The 20256-nt window shown below is 62.1% G+C and overlaps 1 protein-coding gene across 1 annotated transcript; it reads left to right on the top strand.

Annotated features, from left to right (window-relative positions):
* Positions 1 to 695: 695 nt before the first annotated feature.
* On the top strand, positions 696 to 20251 carry CELF3 (CUGBP Elav-like family member 3). The gene is made up of 13 exons (XM_033082711.2): positions 696 to 976; positions 4122 to 4204; positions 6109 to 6157; positions 7561 to 7689; positions 8070 to 8149; positions 10877 to 11020; positions 12230 to 12368; positions 13587 to 13736; positions 13808 to 13873; positions 14661 to 14759; positions 16687 to 16830; positions 18890 to 19022; positions 19719 to 20251. The coding sequence occupies exons 1-12, from the start codon at positions 832 to 834 to the stop codon at positions 19015 to 19017; spliced, it is 1356 nt and encodes a 451-aa protein (XP_032938602.1). The 5' UTR covers positions 696 to 831; the 3' UTR covers positions 19018 to 19022; positions 19719 to 20251.
* The last annotated feature ends 5 nt before the right edge of the window (positions 20252 to 20256 follow it).

Raw genomic sequence — 20256 nt, 5'->3', positions numbered from 1 at the left:
CCCCGCTCCCCCGGTGCCAGTCCCGGTGTTGCCGTCGCTGCCCAGCTCCCCGCAGGCGGTGCCGGTTCCCGTTATCCGGTGCCCGTTATCCGGTTCCCGTTATCCGGTGCTCGGTTGCCGATTCCCAGATCCCCATCCCCGGTGCCCGGTGCCGGTGTCCAGCTCCCGCTGTTGGTGCCGGTGCCCGGTAGCCAGAGCCCCGTGCCCCACGGACGGTGCCGGTGCCCAGTGCCCGGTTCCCGGTGCCCGGTTCCGGTAGCCGCTCCCCGGTTCTCCGTGCCCGGTGCCGCCGCCGGTGCCGGTCCCCGGTGCCGCTCTGACATCAGCACCGGGCGGGGCGGGGCGGGGCGGCCCCAACCGGGCAAGAAAAGCCGATCCCGGTGCCGATCCCGGTGCCGGTACCCGGTACCCCCAGCGGGCGGGGGGGCTCGGCCACCACCGGGGCTCTCGGGGACCGGCGGCCGCCGCGGCCGCCATGGACCGAACCGAGCGTTGAGCTCCCCCCGCCCCCCGCCCGGTACCGGGACCCTCCCCGAGGCCACCGGGGCGGTACCGGCGGGGCGGGCGCTCGCAGCATCCACCGGGATTTTGGGGAGCAGCACCCGGGAAACGGCCGGGACGCACCGGGAGCGCCGGGAGCGCCGCCCCCCGGGCAGAGCTGCCCCCGCCCCGCCGCGCCCCGTCCCCGGAGCCGAGCCGAGCCCCGGGGCCGCCTCGTCCTTTGTGTGCGCCGGGGCACCGGGCACCGCCGGGAGCACCGGGAGCCGAGCCCGGGCGGTGATAGCGGGGAGCGGGAGCGGCCCCGGGGCCCGGGGACCCCCCGGCGGCCCCATGAAGGAGCCCGACGCCATCAAACTCTTCGTGGGGCAGATCCCGCGGCACCTGGAGGAGAAGGACCTGAAACCCATTTTTGAGCAATTCGGGAAAATCTACGAGCTCACCGTCATCAAAGACAAGTACACCGGGATGCACAAAGGTACCGGGAACCGGGAATGGGGGAAGGGAACGGCAACGGGCAGCGGGAATGGGGCAGGGGCAGCGGGCACGGCCCCGGGCAGCGGGGGTGGGTGCGGGGCAGCGGGCACGGGGGTGTGGGGACAGCCCTGGGATTCGGCCCCCGCTACCGGGAACGGCCCCAGGATACGGCCCTCGGTACCGGGAACGGCCCACGGTGCTGGGAATGGCCCCAGGATGTGGTCCTCGGTACCGGGAACGGCCTCACATGCCAGGATCAGCCCCAGGATGTGGCCCCCGGTACCGGGAACAGCCCCAGGATATGGCCCTCGGTACTGGGAATGGCCCTCGGTACCGGGATCAGCCCCAGGATGTGGCCCCAGATGCCAGGATCAGCTCTGGGATTCGGCCCCGGGTACCGGGATCAGCCCCAGATACCGGGATCAGCCCTGGGATATGGTCCCCTGTTCTGGGATCAGCCCCAGGATACGGCCCTCGGTACCGGGAACAGCCCCCAGTACCGGGAATGGCCCCAGGATGTGGCCCCCGGTACCAGGAACAGCTCCCGGTACCGGGATCAGCGCCAGGATACGGCCCCAGACAGGAGGATCAGCTCCCGGTACCGGGAATGGCCCAAGGATGTGGCTCCCAGTACCAGGAACAGCTCCCGGTACCAGGATCAGCCCCAGGATATGGCCCCCGGTACTGGGACCGGCCTTGTGATTTGGCTCCTGGTACCGGGAACAGCTCCCAGCACCGGGATCAGCCCCGGGTACAGCCCCCGGTACTGGGAACAGCCCCGGGTACTGGGAACAGCCCCGGGATGTGGCCTCCGGTACCGGGAACAGCCCCCGGTACCAGGAACAGCCCCCGACACTGGGAATGGCCCCGGGATACAGCCCCGGTACCGGGCACAGCCCCGTACCACGGCCTCCAGCACCAGGAACAGCTCCCGGTACCGGGAACAGCTCCCAGCACCGGGAATGGCCCCATGACGCAGCCCCGGTGCTGGGAACAGCCCCAGGATGGGAACCAGCACCGGGAACAGCCCCCGGGACTGGGAACGGCCCCAGGATGTGGCCCCGGTACCGGGAACAGCCCCACAAACAGCCCCCGGTACAACCGAGGGCCCCAACACCAGGAACAGCCCCTGGTACTGGGAACAGCCCCACAAACAGCTCCGGTACCGGCAACAGCCGCTGTCACCAGGAGCAGCCCCGTGACACGGCCTGGGGTACCGGGAACAGCCTCCAACACCGGGAACAGCCCCCGGTACCAGGAACAGCCCCACAAACAGCCCCGGTACCGGGAACAGCCCCACAAACAACCCCCAGTACTGGGAACAGCCCCCGGTACCGGGAACAGCCCCACAAACAGCTCCGGTACCGGGAACAGCCCCACAAACAGCTCCGGTACCGGGAACAGCCCCACAAACAGCTCCGGTACCGGGAACAGCCCCACAAACAGCTCCGGTACCGGGAACAGCCCCACAATCAACCCCGGTACAACCGAGGGCCCCGACAACGGGAACAGCTCCCAGTAACCGGAACCACTCCACATCCAACCTCCGGTACCGGGAACAGCCCCACAAACGGTACCGGGAACAACCGAGGGCACTGGGAGCAGGCCCCGGTACCGGGAACAGCCCCCGGTACAACCGAGGGCACAGGAACAGCCCCAGGAACAGCCCCAGTACAGCCAAAGGCCTTGAGCAACACCCACAGCTCAACCTACAGCCACAGGGCCTGGGTACAGCCAAGGGTACCGGGAACGGCCCTGGGTACAACCGAGGGTACCGGGAACAACCCTGGGTACAGCCGAGGGTACCGGGAACGGCCCTGGGTACAGCCGAGGGCACCGGGAACAGCCACTGCCCCAGCCCAGCCTGGGTACCCCGTTTCAGGGTGTTGTACCCCGTTTCAGGGTGTTTTACCCCGTTTCAGGGTGTTGTACCCCGTTTCAGGGTGTTGTACCCCGTTTCGGGGTGTTGTACCCCATTTCAGGGTGTTGTACCCCATTTCAGGTTGTTGTACCCCATTTCAGGGTGTTGTACCACATTTCAGGGTGTTGTACCCTGTTTCAGGGTGTTGTACCCTGTTTCGAGGTGTTGTACCCTGGGTTCTGGGGGTGGGAGTGGCTGTAGGGTCACAGGGTTGTGCAGGGTGTTGGTGTCGGGTGTGGGGTGTGCTCAGGGTGTTGTGTCCGACTGTTGTGGGGTCGGGTGAGTGCGAGGTGTTGGCGTTGGGCTGTTGTGGTGCCAGGCCGTGGTGCCAGGCAGGTGCTGGGTGTTGTTTTGGGGTGTTGGGTGTCACATGGGTACCCCTCCAGGGTGTTGTGTGGGGGGCTGGGTGTGCTCAGGGTGTTCTCAAGGTGTTGTTTTGGGTTTTCAGGGTGTGCTCAGGGTGGTTTTTTGGGGTGTCAAGGTGTTGTTTTGGGCTGTCAGGAGGGTATTGGGGTGTCAGGGTGTGCTCAGGGTGTTGTTTTGGGTGTCAGGGTGTGCTCAGGGTGTTGTTTTTGGATACCAGGCGGGTGTTGGGGTGTCAGGGTGTTCTCAGGCTGTTGTTTTGGGGGTTCAGGGTGTTCTCAGGCTGTTGTTTTGGGGGTTCAGGGTGTTCTCAGGCTGTTGTTTTGGGGTGTTGTGTCTGTTCTCAGGGTGTCACGTGGTCACCCCGTGTGGCCCTGTGGGTGACACCAGTCCTGGGGGTCCCTGGGGGTGGCACAGAGGGGGTGACAGTGACAGTGACAGGGCTCTGCTGCCCACCCTGGGGATGTCCCCAAGGCAGGGACCCCCAAACCCCGAGCACCGACTGTACCCGATGGACACCGGAACTCAGGGGGTCCGGGGGGGTCCTGGGGTCTTTTTGGAGACCCCTCCCCCACCCGAGGATTTTGGGGACCCCTCCCCATCCCTGTCCCCTGGGGGGAGGGGCAGGGACGAGAGGTTTTGGGGGTGTCACTGCCCCAAAATGGGGGGGGTCCTGGGGGCTATTTGGGGTCTGGGGGCTGTTTGGGGTCTGGGATTTGGGGTCTCTGGGGGGATTTGGGTGTTTTTAGGGGGGATCCAGCTCCTTTTAGGGTGCTCCAGACCCTCAGAGGACACCCCGGGGGTCTCCCCCGTGTCCCCCCCACGCCCCCCGACCCCTTTTTTTGCCTCCCCCTCCCCCCAGGATGCGCCTTCCTGACCTACTGCGCCCGCGAGTCGGCCCTGAAGGCCCAGAGCGCCCTGCACGAGCAGAAAACCCTCCCGGGGGTGAGTGGGGGGCGTGGGGACCCTCCCCAAAAAAACCCCCGAGCCGCGACACCCCGGAATCAGCCATGCACCCCCAAAAAATCACACCTAAACCCCAAAAAATTATCCCTAAACCACCAAAATCTTCCCTAAACCACCTAAAAATCATCCCTGAAACGTCAAAAAATCACCCTGAAAACCCAAAAATCATCCCTGAAACACCAAAAATTATATTGAAACACCAAAATTTACATTGAAATCCCCCAAATCAACCTGAAATCCCCAAAATTCACCCCGAACCCCCACAAAAATCACCCCTGACCCCCCCAAAAATCAGCCTTAACCCCCTAAAATCTTCCCTAAACCTTCTAAAAGTCACCCCTGAAACACCAAAAATCACCCTGAAAAACCAAAAATTAAATTGAAATCCCCCAAATTCACCCCTAACCCCCCAAAAATCACTCCTAACCCCCCAAATCAACCTGAAACCCCCAAAAATCAACCTGAAACCCCAAAATCGCCCCCAAAACCTCCAAAAATCACCTCTAAACCCCCTCCAAATCACCCAGAAACACCCCCCAAAAACGCCCCCCACCCCCCTTTTTATGGGTGGATTTTTTGGGGGGGTCGGGGGCGCCCCCGAACATCTGCGGGGTGTTTAATTAGTGCCGCTAATGAGGGCCCGGCGCTAATGAAGCGCGGCCGGGCGGGCACGGAGACAACAAAGCCCAGAACGGTCGGGGGGGGAGGTTGGGGGTGTCCCCCCCACCCCAAATTAATTTATAGGGTGGGGGTCCCACCTCTCATCCCCTTCCCCCACCCTGGGGGGTGTTGAGGGTTTTTTTTGGGGGGTGGGGGCGGCACTTTTGGGGTCCCCCCCCCCTCGCGCGTGTCCCGCCGGGCCCGGGGGGGATTTGGCTTCGCCGGGATAATCCCGGGATTTGGGGCCGTAAATCCCGGGGGGATTTGGGGTGGGGGGGGTTGGGTTTGGGTTTGAGGGGGGGGTGGGGGGGGATTAGGGGCGGCCCCACCCCCACAGCTGCCCCCGCTCCGCGCTGGGAATTTTGGGGAGGGGGGGGGAACCCCACCCTGAGCCCCCCCCCAAAGCTGCGCTGAGCGCGGGGGGATTTGGGGAGGGGTCCCGGGGGTTTGGGGGGGTTTGGGGGAGTTTGTTCACCCCCCCTTTGTGCTCCCCCCGCTGGTTGATCCCGAGGGGGGGGGATTAGGGGGGATTAAGGGGGGGGGGGCATTTCCAGCACCATCTGGGCTGGGGGGGGGTTCGGGGGGGTTTTTGGTGGGGGGAATTTTCGCTTTCGGCGGCGAAAGGAACCGCCCGGGGTCAGCCGGGGATGGACCCGCCCCCAATCCCCCAAATTCCCCCCAAATTCCCCCCAAATTCCCCCCAAATTCCCCCCAAATCCCCCGCGCTGGGGCACAGCCGCCCCTCCCCCCCCGCCCCTCATTCCCGGGGGGTTTTTGGGGGGGGTCTGGGGGAGGGGCGGGGTCACCCCGGGCCCCCAAATCTCCATCCCCGCCCCCCCCCATCCCCGTCATTGTTTATCGCGAGCGCTGATGACGTCAGCGGCGTTGCCAGGCAACGGCGATGGGTAAATTGGGGATGAGTGGGCGGTTGCCATGGAGCGGAGCCGGCCGTTGCCATGGCAACCGCGCATCTGCGCCCTCCCCACCCCCCCCCGTTCCTCTGGGGGGTTCCGGGCTGGGGGGGGCGGGGGCGGGTCCATCCCCCCCCTAATTAACACAGGGGGGAGGGGCGCTCATTAACGCGTTGCCAGGTAACGGGATGCAGGCCCGGCGTTGCCATGGCGACCGGAGCATCTTTTGAGGGGGGTGGGGGGAGATCTGAGGGGGTGGGGGAGGGGCTGGGGGGGTCTCTGTGTCCCCCAACCCCCCCGTGTCCCCCCCAGATGAACCGGCCCATCCAGGTGAAGCCGGCGGACAGTGAGAGCCGAGGAGGTACCGCCCCCAAAACCCCAAAAATGCCACAAATTACACCCAGATCACACCCCAAATCACCCCAAAAATCACACCCAAAATCACCCCAAATCACATCCCAAATCACACCCAAAATCACCCCAAAATCACCCCCAAAAATCACATCCCAAACTACCCCAAAATCACCCCAAATCACCCCCAAAATCCTCCCCCAAAATTCCCTCAAATATCCCAGATCTTCCCCCACACGGCCCCGTCCCCAAACCCCGCTGTCCCCAAATTACCCCAGGGCCACCCCAGTGTTCCCATCCCAATGTCCCCCATCCCAGTGTCCATCCCAGTGTCCCCTGTCCCATCCCAGTGTCCCCAGTGTCCATCCCAGTGTCCCCAGTGTCCATCCCAGTGTCCCATCCCAATGTCCCCTGTCCCATCCCAGTGTCCCCAGTGTCCATCCCAGTGTCCCATCCCAATGTCCCCAGTCCATCCCAATGTCCCCACCCTGTCCTCCCGGCAGTGTCACCCCCCTCTGTGTCCCAGTGCCACTCACGGTGTCCCCGAGCCAGTGTCCTGGTGCCACCCATGGTGTCCCCACTCCGGTGTCCCATCCCAGTGGCGATGTCCCCATGCCCATGTCTCAATGCCACCCACACTGTCCTGGTGCCCGTGTGCCGGTGCCACCCACAGTGTCCCCATGGCCGTGTCCCCATGGCTGTGTCCCTGTGCCTGTGTCCCCATGGCAATGTCCCAGCATCACACGATGTCCCCATGTCCCAGTACCACACAGTGTCCCTGTGTCCCGTTCCCATGTCCCTGTGCCCGTGTCTCAGTGTCACCTGCTGTCCCCATGGCCATGTCCCAGTGCCACCCGCTGTCCCCATGCTCCATGTCCCCATGTCCCAATGCCACACACTCTCTTCGTGGCCATGTCCCAGTGCCACGTGCTGTCCCTGTGTCCATGTCCCTGTGTTCTAGTGCCACCCCCTGTCCCCATGGCCATGTCCCCATGTCCCAGTGCCACCCCCTGTCCCCACACCCCTCTCCCAGTGCCATCCTGTGTCCCCATGTCCCCGTGCCCCATGTCCCCGGGTCCCAGTGCCACCCACTGTTCCCATGTCCCCATGTCCCAGTCCCATGCACTGTCCCCCCTGCCTGATGTCCCCATGTCCCCGTGCCCCGTGTCCCAGTGTCCCCATGTCCCCATGTCCCGTGCCCCGTGTCCCAGTGTCCCTGTGCCCCGTGTCCCCGTGTCCCCATGTCCCATGTCCCCATGTCCCCATGTCCCCGTGTCCCCTGTCCCCATGTCCCAGAGTCCCCTGTCCCCATGTCCTAGTGTCCCATGTCCCCGTGTCCCAGTGTCCCCATGTCCCCGTGCCCCGTGTCCCCATGTCCCCGTGCCCCGTGTCCCAGTGTCCCTGTCCCCGCAGAGGACCGCAAGCTGTTCGTGGGGATGCTGAGCAAGCAGCAGGCGGACGAGGACGTGCGGAAAATGTTCGAGCCCTTCGGCACCATAGACGAGTGCACGGTGCTGCGGGGCCCTGATGGCACCAGCAAAGGTGGGGACACCCCGAGTGTCACCTGGGGACACCCCGAGTGTCACTTGGGGCACGCTGAGGTCACTGCAGGGTTCCTTTCACCCCGAGATGTCACCCAGGGCACCCTGAAATGTCACCCCAGGGTTCCTTTCACCCCGAGATGTCACCCAGAGACACCCTGAGATGTCACCCCAGGGCTCCTGTCACCCCGAGGTGTCACCCAAAGCACCCTGAGGTGTCACCACGGGGCTCTTGGGGTGTCCCCCCAGGGTGGGCAGGGGTGGGGTTTAGCAGGAACACGGCAGGGATGGGGTTAATGGGGTTACTGGGGGGTCCGTGGGGTGACGGGGGGGCCACGGAGCCGATGTCCCCAATGTCCCCAATGTCCCTGGTGTCCCCAGGCTGCGCCTTCGTCAAGTTCCAGAGCCACGCGGAGGCCCAGGCCGCCATCGCCGCCCTGCACGGGAGCCGCACGCTGCCGGTAGGGACCGTCCTGGGCGCTGTCACCTGTGGTGTCACCTCTGTCACCTTCATCACCCCATCACCATCCTCATCATCATCATCATCATCATCATCATCATCATCATCACCCCCTGTGCTGGCACCCCCAGCATCCTCTTCATTGTTCCCTTCATCATGCCCTTCATCGTCCTCATCATTGTCCCTTCATTGTCCCCTTCATCATCTTCATCATCGTCCCCTTCATCACCTTCATCATCATTTTTCCCTTCATCATCATCATTGTCTCCTCCATCATCCTCATCATCACTCCCTTCATTGTCCCCTTCATCATCCTCATCATTGTCCCCTTCATCGTCCTCGTCATCATCCCCTTCATCATCCTCCTCATGTCTTTTGTCACGCTGTCATCACCTCCTCATCCCCACCCCGTCCCCACCGTGCTCTTCATCACCCCATCCTCATCCTCAACACTGACCCCACCACCATCCCCCTCACCATCTCCTTCATCATCCTCATCGTCCCTGTTATCACCTCACCACCATCCCCATCATTACCCATCATCCCATCATCATCCTCACCATCGTCCTCTTCATCTTCTTCATCTCCATCTCCTTCATCATCCTCACCATCCCCTTGCCTTCTCCACCACCATCCCCATCATCATCCCGCTATCTGTCACTGTCCCCATCATCCTCCTCTTCATCATCCCTTCATTGTCCCCTCATCATCGTCACCATCCCCACCATCATCTTCATCACCTCTTTTCTTATCACTGCCTTCATCCCCACCCATTAGAACCCGGCCAACATCCCCATCGTCATCCTCTTCATCATCCTCATCATCCCCACCATCACCCCATCATCATCCCATCATCCTCCTCTTCATCACCTTCATCACCCCATCATCCTCCTCTTCATCACCTTCATCACCTTCATCATCCCCACCATCACCCCATCATCATCCCATCATCCTCCTCTTCATCACCTTCATCACCTTCATCATCCCCACCATCACCCCATCATCATCCCATCATCCTCCTCTTCATCACCTTCATCACCTTCATCATCCCCACCATCACCCCATCATCATCCCATCATCCTCCTCTTCATCACCTTCATCACCTTCATCATCCCCACCATCACCCCATCATCCTCCTCTTCATCACCTTCATCATCCCCACCATCACCCCATCGTCATCCTCATCATCCTCATCATCATCACCGTCATCACCCCATCATCCTCCTCTTCATCACCTTCATCATCCCATCATCCTGTTCATCACCTTCATCACCTTCATCATCCCCACCATCACCCCACCATCCTCACCATCATCCTCATCATCTCCACCATCATCCTCATCATCCCCACCATCACCCCATCATCCTCCTCTTCATCACCTTCATCACCATCATCCCACCATCATCCTCATCTCCACCATCACCCCATCATCCTCCTCGTCATCCCCATCATCACCTTCATCATCCCATCATCATCCTCACCACTGTCCCCCCATCCTCCCCATCATCGTCCTCCTCTTCATCACCTCCACTGTCATCCTCACCCACTGCAGCCCAAAGTCACCCCCACACCCCCACCCGTCACCCTGAGTGACCACGAGTGACCATGAGTGACCGCAAGTGACCCTGAGTGACTGTGAGTGACCACGAGTGACTACGAGTGACCATGAGTGACTGTGAGTGTCCATGAGTGACTGTGAATGACTGTGAGGGACCATGAGTGACCCTGAGTGACCGTGAGTGACCACGAGTGACTGTGAGTGACCACAAGTGACCGTGAGTGACCACAAGTGACCACGAGTGACTGTGAGTGACCACGAGTGACTACAAGTGACCATGAGTGACTGAGTGACCGTGAGTGACTGTGAGGGACCGTGAGTGACACTGAGTGACCATGAATGACCCTAAGTGACCGTGAGTGACCATGACTGTGAGTGACTGTGAGTGACTGTGAGTGACCGTGAGTGACCATGAGTGACTGTGAGTGACCATGAGTGACTGTGAGTGACCACAAGTGGCCACAAGTGACCATGACTGTGAGTGACTGAGTGACCATGAGTGACTGTGAGTGACCATGAGTGACCACAACTGCCCATGAGTGACTACGAGTGACTGTGAGTGACGGCGAGTGACCGCGAGTGACTGTGAGTGACTGTGACTGTGAGTGACCATGAATGACCGAGTGACCACGAGTGACTGTGAGTGACCATGAGTGACTATGAGTGACCATGAGTTACTATGAGTGACCATGAGTGACCGTGAGTGACTGTGACTACGAGTGATTGTGAGTGACCGCGAGTGACTGTGAGTCACCGTGAGTGGCTAGACGAGAATGTGAGTGACCATGAGTTACTATGAGTGACCATGAGTGACCGTGAGTGACCATAACTGACCATGAGTGACTGTGATTGACCTTGAGTGACCATGACTGACTGTGAGTGACCATGAGTGACTGCGAGTGACCTTGAGTGACCACAAGAGAATGTGAGTGACCATGAGTTACTATGAGTGACCGTGAGTGACTGTGATTGACCATGAGTGACCATGAGTGATCATGACTGACTGTGAGTGACCATGAGTGACTGCGAGTGACCTTGAGTGACTGCAAGTGACCATGAGTGACCACAAGAGAATGTGAGTGACCATGAGTTACTATGAGTGACCATGACTGAGTGTGATTGACCATGAGTGACCACGAGTGACCGTGACTGACCACAACTGACTCGCAGGGCGCCTCGTCCAGCCTGGTGGTGAAGTTCGCGGACACGGAGAAGGAGCGGGGGCTGCGGCGGATGCAGCAGGTGGCGAGTCAGCTGGGAATGTTCAGCCCCATCGCCCTCCAGTTCGGAGCCTACAGCGCCTACACGCAGGCGGTACGGGGCACTGGGATGGACTGGGATGGACTGGGAGCACTGGGAGGGTCTGGGGAAAATGGGGACACTGGGGACAATGGGGACACCAGTCAGCTGGGAATGTTCAGCCCCATCGCCCTCCAGTTCGGAGCCTACAGCGCCTACACGCAGGCGGTACGGGGCACTGGGAGCACTGGGAGCACTGGGAGGGACTGGGATGGACTGGGAGGGGCTGGGGACACTGGGGACACTGGGGACACTGGGGACACCAGTCAGCTGGGAATGTTCAGCCCCATCGCCCTCCAGTTCGGAGCCTACAGCGCCTACACGCAGGCGGTACGGGGCACTGGGAGCACTGGGAGGGACTGGGAGGGGCTGGGGACACCGGGGACACTGGGGACAATGGGGACACCAGTCAGCTGGGAATGTTCAGCCCCATTGCCCTCCAGTTCGGAGCCTACGGCGCCTACACACAGGCAGTATGGGGCACTGGGAGCACTGGGAGCACTGGGAGGGACTGGGGACAATGGGGACACTGGGGACACTGGGGACACTGGGAGCCCTGGGAGCCCTGGGAACCCTGGGAGGAACTGGGCACACTGGAGGCAATGGGCAAACTGGGGACACTGGGGACATTGGGAGGGACTGGGGACACTGGGGACAATGGGGACACTGGGGACACTGGTGGATCAAGGGGAAGGGGGGTGGGTCCCCCCAAAATCCAACCTGAGGTGTTTGGGATGGTGAGTGTGGGGTGATGGGAGGGGATGGACACTGGGGTGACATCCATAGGGAGGTGACAGTCCTGAATCCTATGATGGGACACCCATGGGGACATGGTGGTCCCTGATGTGACACTGGGGTGACATCCATGGGGAGGTGACAGTCCTAAATCCAACGATGGGACACCCATGGGGAGCCCATGACCCCATACTCCAGGGTGTTGGTGGCACTGGGGTGACATCCATTGGGAACGAATGTCCCAGGGTGTGGGTGGCACTGGAGTGACACCCATGAGGAGCCAATGTCCCTGGGTGTTGGTGGCACTGGGGTGACATCCATGGGGAAATGCTGGTCCCATGCTCCAGGGTGTTGGTGGCACTGGGGTGACACCCATGGGGACCCCATGTCCCCATGTCCCTGGGTGTGGGTGGCCCTGGGGGCTCCCCGGGCCGCGGTGGTGGCCGCGGTGGCCGCGGTGGCCGCGCGGTGCCAGGCGTGTCCCCGCAGCTGATGCAGCAGCAGGCGGCCCTGGTGGCCGCGCACTCGGCCTACCTCAGCCCCATGGCCACCATGGCCGTGCAGATGCAGCACATGGGCACGGTCAACCCCAACGGGCTCATCGCCACCCCCCTGCCACCCTCCTCAGGTAACGGGGACACCGGGGGGACAGGGATGGGGGGGACAGGGGGATGGGGGGGACAGCAGGGACATGGGGGACAGTGGGGAGGGGGTGGGGAATGGGGGACATGGAGACATGGAGATGAGAACATGGAGGAGGGGACATTGGGGTGGGGACACGAGGGAGGAGGGACAGTGGGGAGGAGCACCTGGGATGGCAAGCGCTGGAGTTGGGGACATCATGTCTGGGGACATCTGGGTGCAGTGGGGACATGGTGGGTGGGACACCAGGGGAGGGGGACATGGGGGAACCTGGAATGGGGGACCCCGGGGGGTGGGGACAGTGGGGAGGGGCACTGGGGTTGGGGACAGTGGGAAGGGGACACACGACTGAGGGAAGGGCGCTGGAGGTGGGGGACAGTGGGGAGGGGACAGTAATGAGGGGCATCAGGGATGGGGACACTGGGGTGGCTGAGGACATTGGGGTGGGGACAGGGGGACATAGGGACACCTGGAGCAGGGGACACGGGAGATGGGGACACTGGGAATGGGGAAGACGGGACAAGGGGACACCGGGAACAGGGGACATGGGAGATGTGGGGGTGTGGTGGCACCTGGGAATTTGGGGGGCACCAGGGGTGGGACATTGGGTACGGGGGGGACATCAGGGGTGGGACGAGGACACAAAGGATGGGCTGGGGACACCAAGAATGGGATGGGGACACCAAGGATGGGATGGGGACACCAAGGATGGGACACCAGGAATGGGACGGGCACACCAAGCATGGGATGGGGACACCAAGGATAGGATGGGGACACCATGGATGGGGACACTAGGGGTGGGACACCAGGGATGGGACATCAGGGATGGGACACCATGGATGGGACAGAGACACCAAGGATGGGTTGGTGACACCAAGGATGGCAAGGGGACACCAGGGATGGGTTGGGGACACCATGGTTGAGACAGGGACACCAAGGATGGGATGGGGACACCAGGAATGGGTTGGGGACACCATGGATGGGACAGGGACACCATGGTTGGCATGGGGACACCAAGGATGGGCTGGGGACACCAGGGATGGGGACACCAAGGATGGGGACACCATGGATGGGACAGGGACCTCAACCACCACCAAACCCGTGGGGGGTTCCCCACCCTCCGCCACCTTTGTGTCCCCGTGGTGTCCCCGTGTTGTCCCCTGGTTGTCCCCACGGTGACCCTCGCTGTCCCCGCTGTCCCCAGGAACCAGCACCCCCCCGGCCATGGCGGCCACCCCCGTCCCGGCCATCGCGGCCCCGCTGAGCGTCAATGGTTACAGCCCCGTGCCCGCGCAGCCCGCGGGACCCCCGGCCCCCGACGCCGTCTACGCCGGGGGGGTCCCCCCCTTCCCAGGTGCCCCCCGACCCCTCCCCACCCCCCCCGTGCCCCCCCGGACCCCCCCCTAACCCCCGCTGTGCCCCCAGCCCAGAGCCCCGCGGCCCCCGGGGACCCCCTGCAGCAGGCGTACGCTGGCATGCAGCACTATACTGGTGCGTACTGGGGGGAACTGGGAGGGACTGGGGGCACTGGGAGGGACTGGGAGGGTACTGGGGGGGCACTGGGAAGGGGTGGAGGGTGCTGGGGGGGTGCTGGGGGGGCACTGGGGGGCATTGGGAGGGACTGGGGGGGCACTGGGGGGGATTGGGAGGGTACTGTGGGGGCACTGGGAGGAGGTTGTGGGATACTGGGGGTCACTGGGAGGGACTTGGGGGATACTGGGGGATACTGGGAGGAGGTTGTGGGATACTGGGGGTCACTGGGAGGGACTGGGAGGGTACTGGGGGGCACTGGGAGGAGGTTGTGTGATACTGGAGGGCACTGGGAAGGGCTGGAGGGTACTGGGGGGAGCCTGGAGGGATACTGGGGGATACTGGGAGGAGGTTGTGGGATACTGGGGGACACTGGGAGGGGCTTGGGAGGGCACTTGGGGGAACTGGGAGGGGCTGCGAGGGGGTGCGGGGTACTGGGGGTGTGCTGGGGGGGCACTGGGAGGGACTGGGGGGCACTGGGGGGGACTGGAGGGGCACTGGGGGGCACTGGGAGGAGGTTGTATACTGGGGGACACTGGGGGTAACTGGGAGGGACTGGGGGGGCACTGAGGGGCACTGGGAGGAGGTTGTGCGATACTGGGGGACACTGGGAAGGGCTGGGAGGGATGAGAGGGAATGGGAGGGACTTGAGGGGTGACGTGACACTGGGGTGTCACCGGTGACACTGGGGTGTCACTGGTGACACTGGGGTGGCTCTGGGGTGACCCCCGTGCCCCCCCGCCCCCAGCCGCGTACCCGGCCGCCTACGGGCTCGTCAGCCCGGCCTTCGCCCCCCCGGGACCCCTGCTCGCCCCCCCGCCCCCCCCGCAGCAGCAGCAGCGCGAAGGTGAGACCCCCCCGGGACCCCAAAAACCCCCAGGGACCCCAAAATCCCCCGGGATCCCCGAAACCCCCCGGGATCCCCAAAACCTTCAGGGACCTTCCCCGGACCCCACCCTGGACCCCCCCCCGGACCCCCCAAAACCCAAAGAATTTGGGGTGTGGGGTGGGTCAGGATCCCGTGGGTGCGGGGCCGTGTTTGGGGTCACTGGGACGGGTTTGGGGTCAGAAGGGTCCTGGCTCCTGTTTGGGTTCCCAGCCCTGGTTTGGGGTCCTGGGGAGGTTTTGGGGTCCCGAGTCTTGTTTTGGGTTCACAGCCCTGGTTTGGGGTCCTGGGCAGGTTTTGGGGTCCTGTTTCTCAGTTTGGGGTCCTGTGCTGGTTTTGGGTCCCGTGTCTCAGTTTGGTGTCGTGTGCTGGTTTAGGGTCCCATGCCGGTTTTAGGGTCCCATGCCGGTTTAGGGTCCCATGCCGGTTTAGGGTCCCATGCCGGTTTTAGGGTCCCATGCCGGTTTTAGGGTCCCGCACTGGTTTGGGTTCCTGTGCCGGTTTTTGGTGTCCCATGCCAGTTTGGGTTCCCATGCCCGTTTTAGGGTCACGGATCAGTTTGGGGTCCCACACTGGTTTTAGCGTGCTGGTTTGGGTTCCCATGCTGGTTCAGGGTCCCACACCAGTTTTAGGGTCCCATGCTGGTTTAGGGTCCTCCACTGGTTTAGGTTCCTGTGCCGGTTTGGGTTCCCATGCTGGTTTTAGGGTCCCACACCGGTTTAGGGTCCCATGTCTCGGTTTGGGTTCCCGTGCTGGTTTTAGGGTCCTGTGCTGGTTTGGTGTCCCGTGCTGGTTTTGGCTCTCGTGCCAGTTTTAGGGTCCTGATTTAGGGTCCCATGTCTCAGTTTGGGTTCCCATGCCGGTTTGGGTTCCTGTGCCAGTTTTAGTGTCCTGTGCTGGTTTAGGGTCCCACATCGGTTTAGGTTCCTCTGTCAGTTTTTGGAGTCCCCTGTCGGTTTTAGGGTCCCACACTGGTTTGGAGTCCTGTGTCTTGGTTTGGTGCCCTGTACCAGTTTGGGGTCCCGTGCTGGTTTGGGGTCCCACGTCTTAGTTTGGTGTCCCATGCTGGTTTTAAGGTCCCACACTGGTTTTAGGGTGCCAGTTTGGGTTCCGTGCTGGTTTAGGGTCCCACACTGGTTCAGGGTCCCACACTGGTTTTAGGGTGCCAGTTTTGGCTCCCACACCGGTTCAGGGTCCTGTGTCAGTTTTAGGATCCCACACCAGTTTCAGGGTGCTGGTTTAGAGTCCCACACTGGTTTTAGGGTCCTGTGTCGATTTAGGGTCCCACCCCAGTTTGGGTTCCTGTGCCAGTTTAGGGCCCCAAACTCGTTTTAGGGTGCTGGTTCAGGGTCCCACACCGGTTCAGGGTCCCACAGTGGTTTTAGGGTGCCAGTTTAGGCTCCCACACAGTTTGGGTTCCCATGGCAGTTTGGGGTCCCACACTGGTTTTAGGGTCCTGTGTCAGTTTTAGGGTCCTGTGTCAGTTTTAGGGTCCTGTGTCAGTTTTAGGATTCTGTGCTGGTTTAGGGTCCCATACCAGTTTTAGGGTGCCTGTTTGGGGTCCCACCCCGGTTCAGGGTCTCGGTTTGGGTTCCTGTGCCGGTTTAGGGTCCCACACCGGTTTTAGGGTCCTGTGCTGGTTTTAGGCTCCCACACTGGTTCAGGGTCCCACACTGGTTTTAGGGTACCAGTTTAGGACCCCACACCGGTTCAGGGTCCTGTGCTGGTTTTAGAGTCCCGTGTCAGTTTTAGGGTCCCGTGTCAGTTTTAGGGTCCCGTGTCAGTTTTAGGGTACCAGTTCAGGGTCCCACACCGGCTCAGGTCCCCCCGGGCCGGGTCCGTGCCCGCTGTGGGGACGCCGTCCCAGGTGTGACCGCTCCCTCCGCAGGCCCCGAGGGCTGTAACATCTTCATCTACCACCTGCCCCAGGAGTTCGCCGACACCGAGATCCTGCAGATGTTCCTCCCCTTCGGCAACGTCATCTCCGCCAAGGTCTTCGTGGACAGGGCCACCAACCAGAGCAAGTGCTTCGGTAGGGACACGGGGATGTTGGGGACAGTGGGGACATCAGGAATAATGGAGACAGTGGGGACATTGGGGACGTTTGGGACATCAGGGATAATGGGCACATTGGGGATAATGGGGACATGGGGACCGGGGACACTGGGGACATGGGGACACTGGGGACATGGGGACATTGGGGACATCAGGGACATCAGGGATAATGGGGACACTGGGGACATTGAGGATAATGGGGACATTGGGGACATTGGGGACAGTGAGGACATCAGGGATAATGGGGACATCAGGGATAATGGGGACACGGGGACAGGGGACATGGGGACACAGGGGACATTGGGGACATAGGGGACATGGGGACACAGGGGACATTGGGGACATTGGGGACATCAGGAATAATGGAGACAGTGGGGACACTGGGGACGTTTGGGACATTGGGGACATCAGGAATAATGGAGACAGTGGGGACACTGGGGACGTTTGGGACATTGGGGACACAGGGGACACTGGGGACACAGGGGGACATTGACGACAATGGGGACACTGAGATATTGGAGACATCAAGGGTAATGGGGACACAGGGACACTGGGGACATTGGGGACATCAGGGATAATGGAGACATTGGGGACGTTGGGAACATCAGGGATAATGGGGACACTGGGACAGGGGGACATTGGGGACGTCAGGAATAATAGGAATAATGGGGATGTTGGGGACATGGGGACATTGGGGACATTGAGGATAATGGGGACACAGAGATATTGGAGACATCAGGGGTAATGGGGACACGAGGGACATTGGGGACACGAGGGACATTGGGGACACTGGGACATTGGGGACACTGGGGACATTGGGAATGATTGGGACATGAGGACACAGTGACATGGGGACATGGAGACAGGGGGACAATGGGGACATGTGGGATATTTGGGGACATTGGGAATAATGGGGACATGGAGATGTTGGGGATAATGGTGACACTGGGGACATCAGGGACATTTAGGACACCGGGGGACATTGGGGTAATGGGGACATTGGGGACATTTGTGGATATTTGGGGACATTTTGGATAACTAGGACATTGGGGACATCAAGGCTAATGGGGACACTGGGGACACTGGGGACACTGGGATATGGCACAGGGGATATGTGGGGACAAGGAGGGACAGCAAGGACGGGGGTGGCATCATGACCAGGGACACCATTACCTGATGTCCCCAATGTCCCCAACGTCCCCTCTGTCCCTGATGTCTTCTTTATCTCCCTGTCCCCAATGTCCCCATGTCCTTTTGTCCCCATGCTCCCTCACCCCCTGTCCCCATGATGTCCCCATGTCCTCCATGCCCCTCGTGTCCCCTCTGTCCCCATGTCCCCAAATCCTCCATGTCCCCAATGTCCCCGTGCTCCCATATCCTAATGTCCCCATGATGTCCCCACTCTCTCATGATGTCCCCAATGTCCCATGATGTCCTCGATATCCCAAATGTCCCTGATGTCCCCCAATGTCCCCATGTCCCCACTCTCCCATGGTGTCCCCACTGTCCCCGATGTCTCCTGACATCCCCAATGTCCCCAATGTCTCCTGATGTCCCCCAATGTCCCCAATGTCCCCACTCTCTCATGATGTCCCCAATGTCCCCGACGTCCCCTGATGTCCCTGATGTCCCGATGTTCCCCAATGTCCCCACTGTCCCCGATGTCCCCACTCTCCCATGATGTCCCCACTGTCCTTGATGTTCCCTGATGTCCTCACTGTCCCTGCTGTCCCCTGATGTCCCTGCTGTCCCCGCTGTCCCCGCTGTCCCTGATGTTCCCCAATGTCCCCACTGTCCCCTGATGTCCCCGCTGTCCCCTGATGTCCCCACTGTCCCCGCTGTCCCCTGATGTCCCCTGATGTCCCCACTGTCCCCGCTGTCCCTGCTGTCCCCTGATGTCCCCACTGTCCCCGCTGTCCCTGCTGTCCCCTGATGTCCCCACTGTCCCTGCTGTCCCCAATGTCCCCGCTGTCCCTGTTGTCCCCTGATGTCCCCACTGTCCCCTGATGTCCCCGATGTCCCCTGATGTCCCCCAGGCTTCGTGAGCTTTGACAACCCCGCGAGCGCTCAGGCCGCCATCCAGGCCATGAACGGGTTCCAGATCGGGATGAAGCGGCTCAAGGTGCAGCTCAAGAGGCCCAAAGACGCCAACCGGCCCTACTGAGCCTGGTGAGAGCTGGGGACACCTGGGGACACCTGGGGACACCTGGGGCAACTGGGACACCAAGGACACACCTGGGACACACCTGGGACACCTGGGGGACACTGGGACACACCTGGGACAACTGGGATGCACCTGGGGACACCTGGGGGACACCGGGACACATCTGGGGACACCTGGGGGACACACCTGGGGACACCTGGGGCATCTGGGGGACACGTGGGGGACACCTGGGACATGCAGGACACACCTGGGACATGCTTGGGGGACACTGGGACACACCTGGGATACCTGGGACACACCTGGGACACAGCTGGGACACCTGGGGCACACCTGGGACACACCTGGGGCACACTGGGATACACCTGGGATACACCCAGGACACACCTGGGCACACCTGGGCACACCTGGGACACATCTGGGACACACTTGGGACACACCTGGGACACACCCGGGACACCTGGGACACACCTGGGACACACCTGGGACACCAAGGACACTCCTGGGACACCTGGGACATGCAGGACACACCTGGGCCACACCTGGGCACACCTGGGATACACCTGGGACACTGGATGTCCCGCCCCGGGTTTTGGGATGTCCCCCACCTGGGATTTGGGATGTGTCCCCCCGGTATTTGGGGTCTCCCAGGATTTTGAGGGGGTCTCTTTAACCCCTCCCCTCCCCCAATTTTCCCTCCCCAGGTGCGGAGGCTCCGGAGCTGCACCTTTGGGTGCCCCCTCCCCCCATTGCAGAGCAGCCCCTCCCCCACCCCCAGCGGTGCCCGGGGGTTGCTCGGTCCTGCTGGGGGGGGGGCCCCAGACCCCCCCCACGCTCAGGAAGGATGGACCCCCCCTCCAGCCCCATCCGACCCCCCCAGTCCCTCCCAGTCCCTCCCAGTCCATCCCAGTCCAGCCCCCTCCCACAGCCGTTTTTGGGGGGGGGTCGTGCCCACCCAAAGGACCCCCCCCTCATCTCCCCCTCCCCCCCCCCGGGGACCCTTCTTGGGGCTTTTCTCAGCAAACAGGACCAAAAGCAGCTCCAAACTGGGGGGGTCTCTGGGGGGGTCCTGGGGGGGTCCTGGGGGTCTCTGGAGGGTCCCAAAGGAGGGGACACGGCCCCTCCCCCCACATCCCCCCGGGGGTGCAGCGGGACCCCAACACTGCCACTGCCACCCGCGCCACCCCCACCCTGCCCCAGCTTCCCTCAGGATGGGCTGGGACTGGGGTAAACTGGGATAAA

The sequence above is a fragment of the Catharus ustulatus genome, chromosome 30 (assembly GCF_009819885.2).
Source record: "Catharus ustulatus isolate bCatUst1 chromosome 30, bCatUst1.pri.v2, whole genome shotgun sequence".
NCBI classification, from domain to species: Eukaryota; Metazoa; Chordata; class Aves; order Passeriformes; family Turdidae; genus Catharus; species Catharus ustulatus.
This window is presented reverse-complemented; position numbering and strand designations above follow the sequence as displayed.

Excerpts from the sequence above, each read along its gene's own strand:
- CELF3 (XM_033082711.2), top strand. The coding sequence starts at position 832 with ATGAAGGAGCCCGACGCCATCAAACTCTTCGTGGGGCAGATCCCGCGG. Across the intron at positions 13,874-14,660 it reads TGGCATGCAGCACTATACTG|CCGCGTACCCGGCCGCCTAC; the intron begins GTGCGTACTGGG and ends CCCCGCCCCCAG. Across the intron at positions 16,831-18,889 it reads CAACCAGAGCAAGTGCTTCG|GCTTCGTGAGCTTTGACAAC; the intron begins GTAGGGACACGG and ends GATGTCCCCCAG.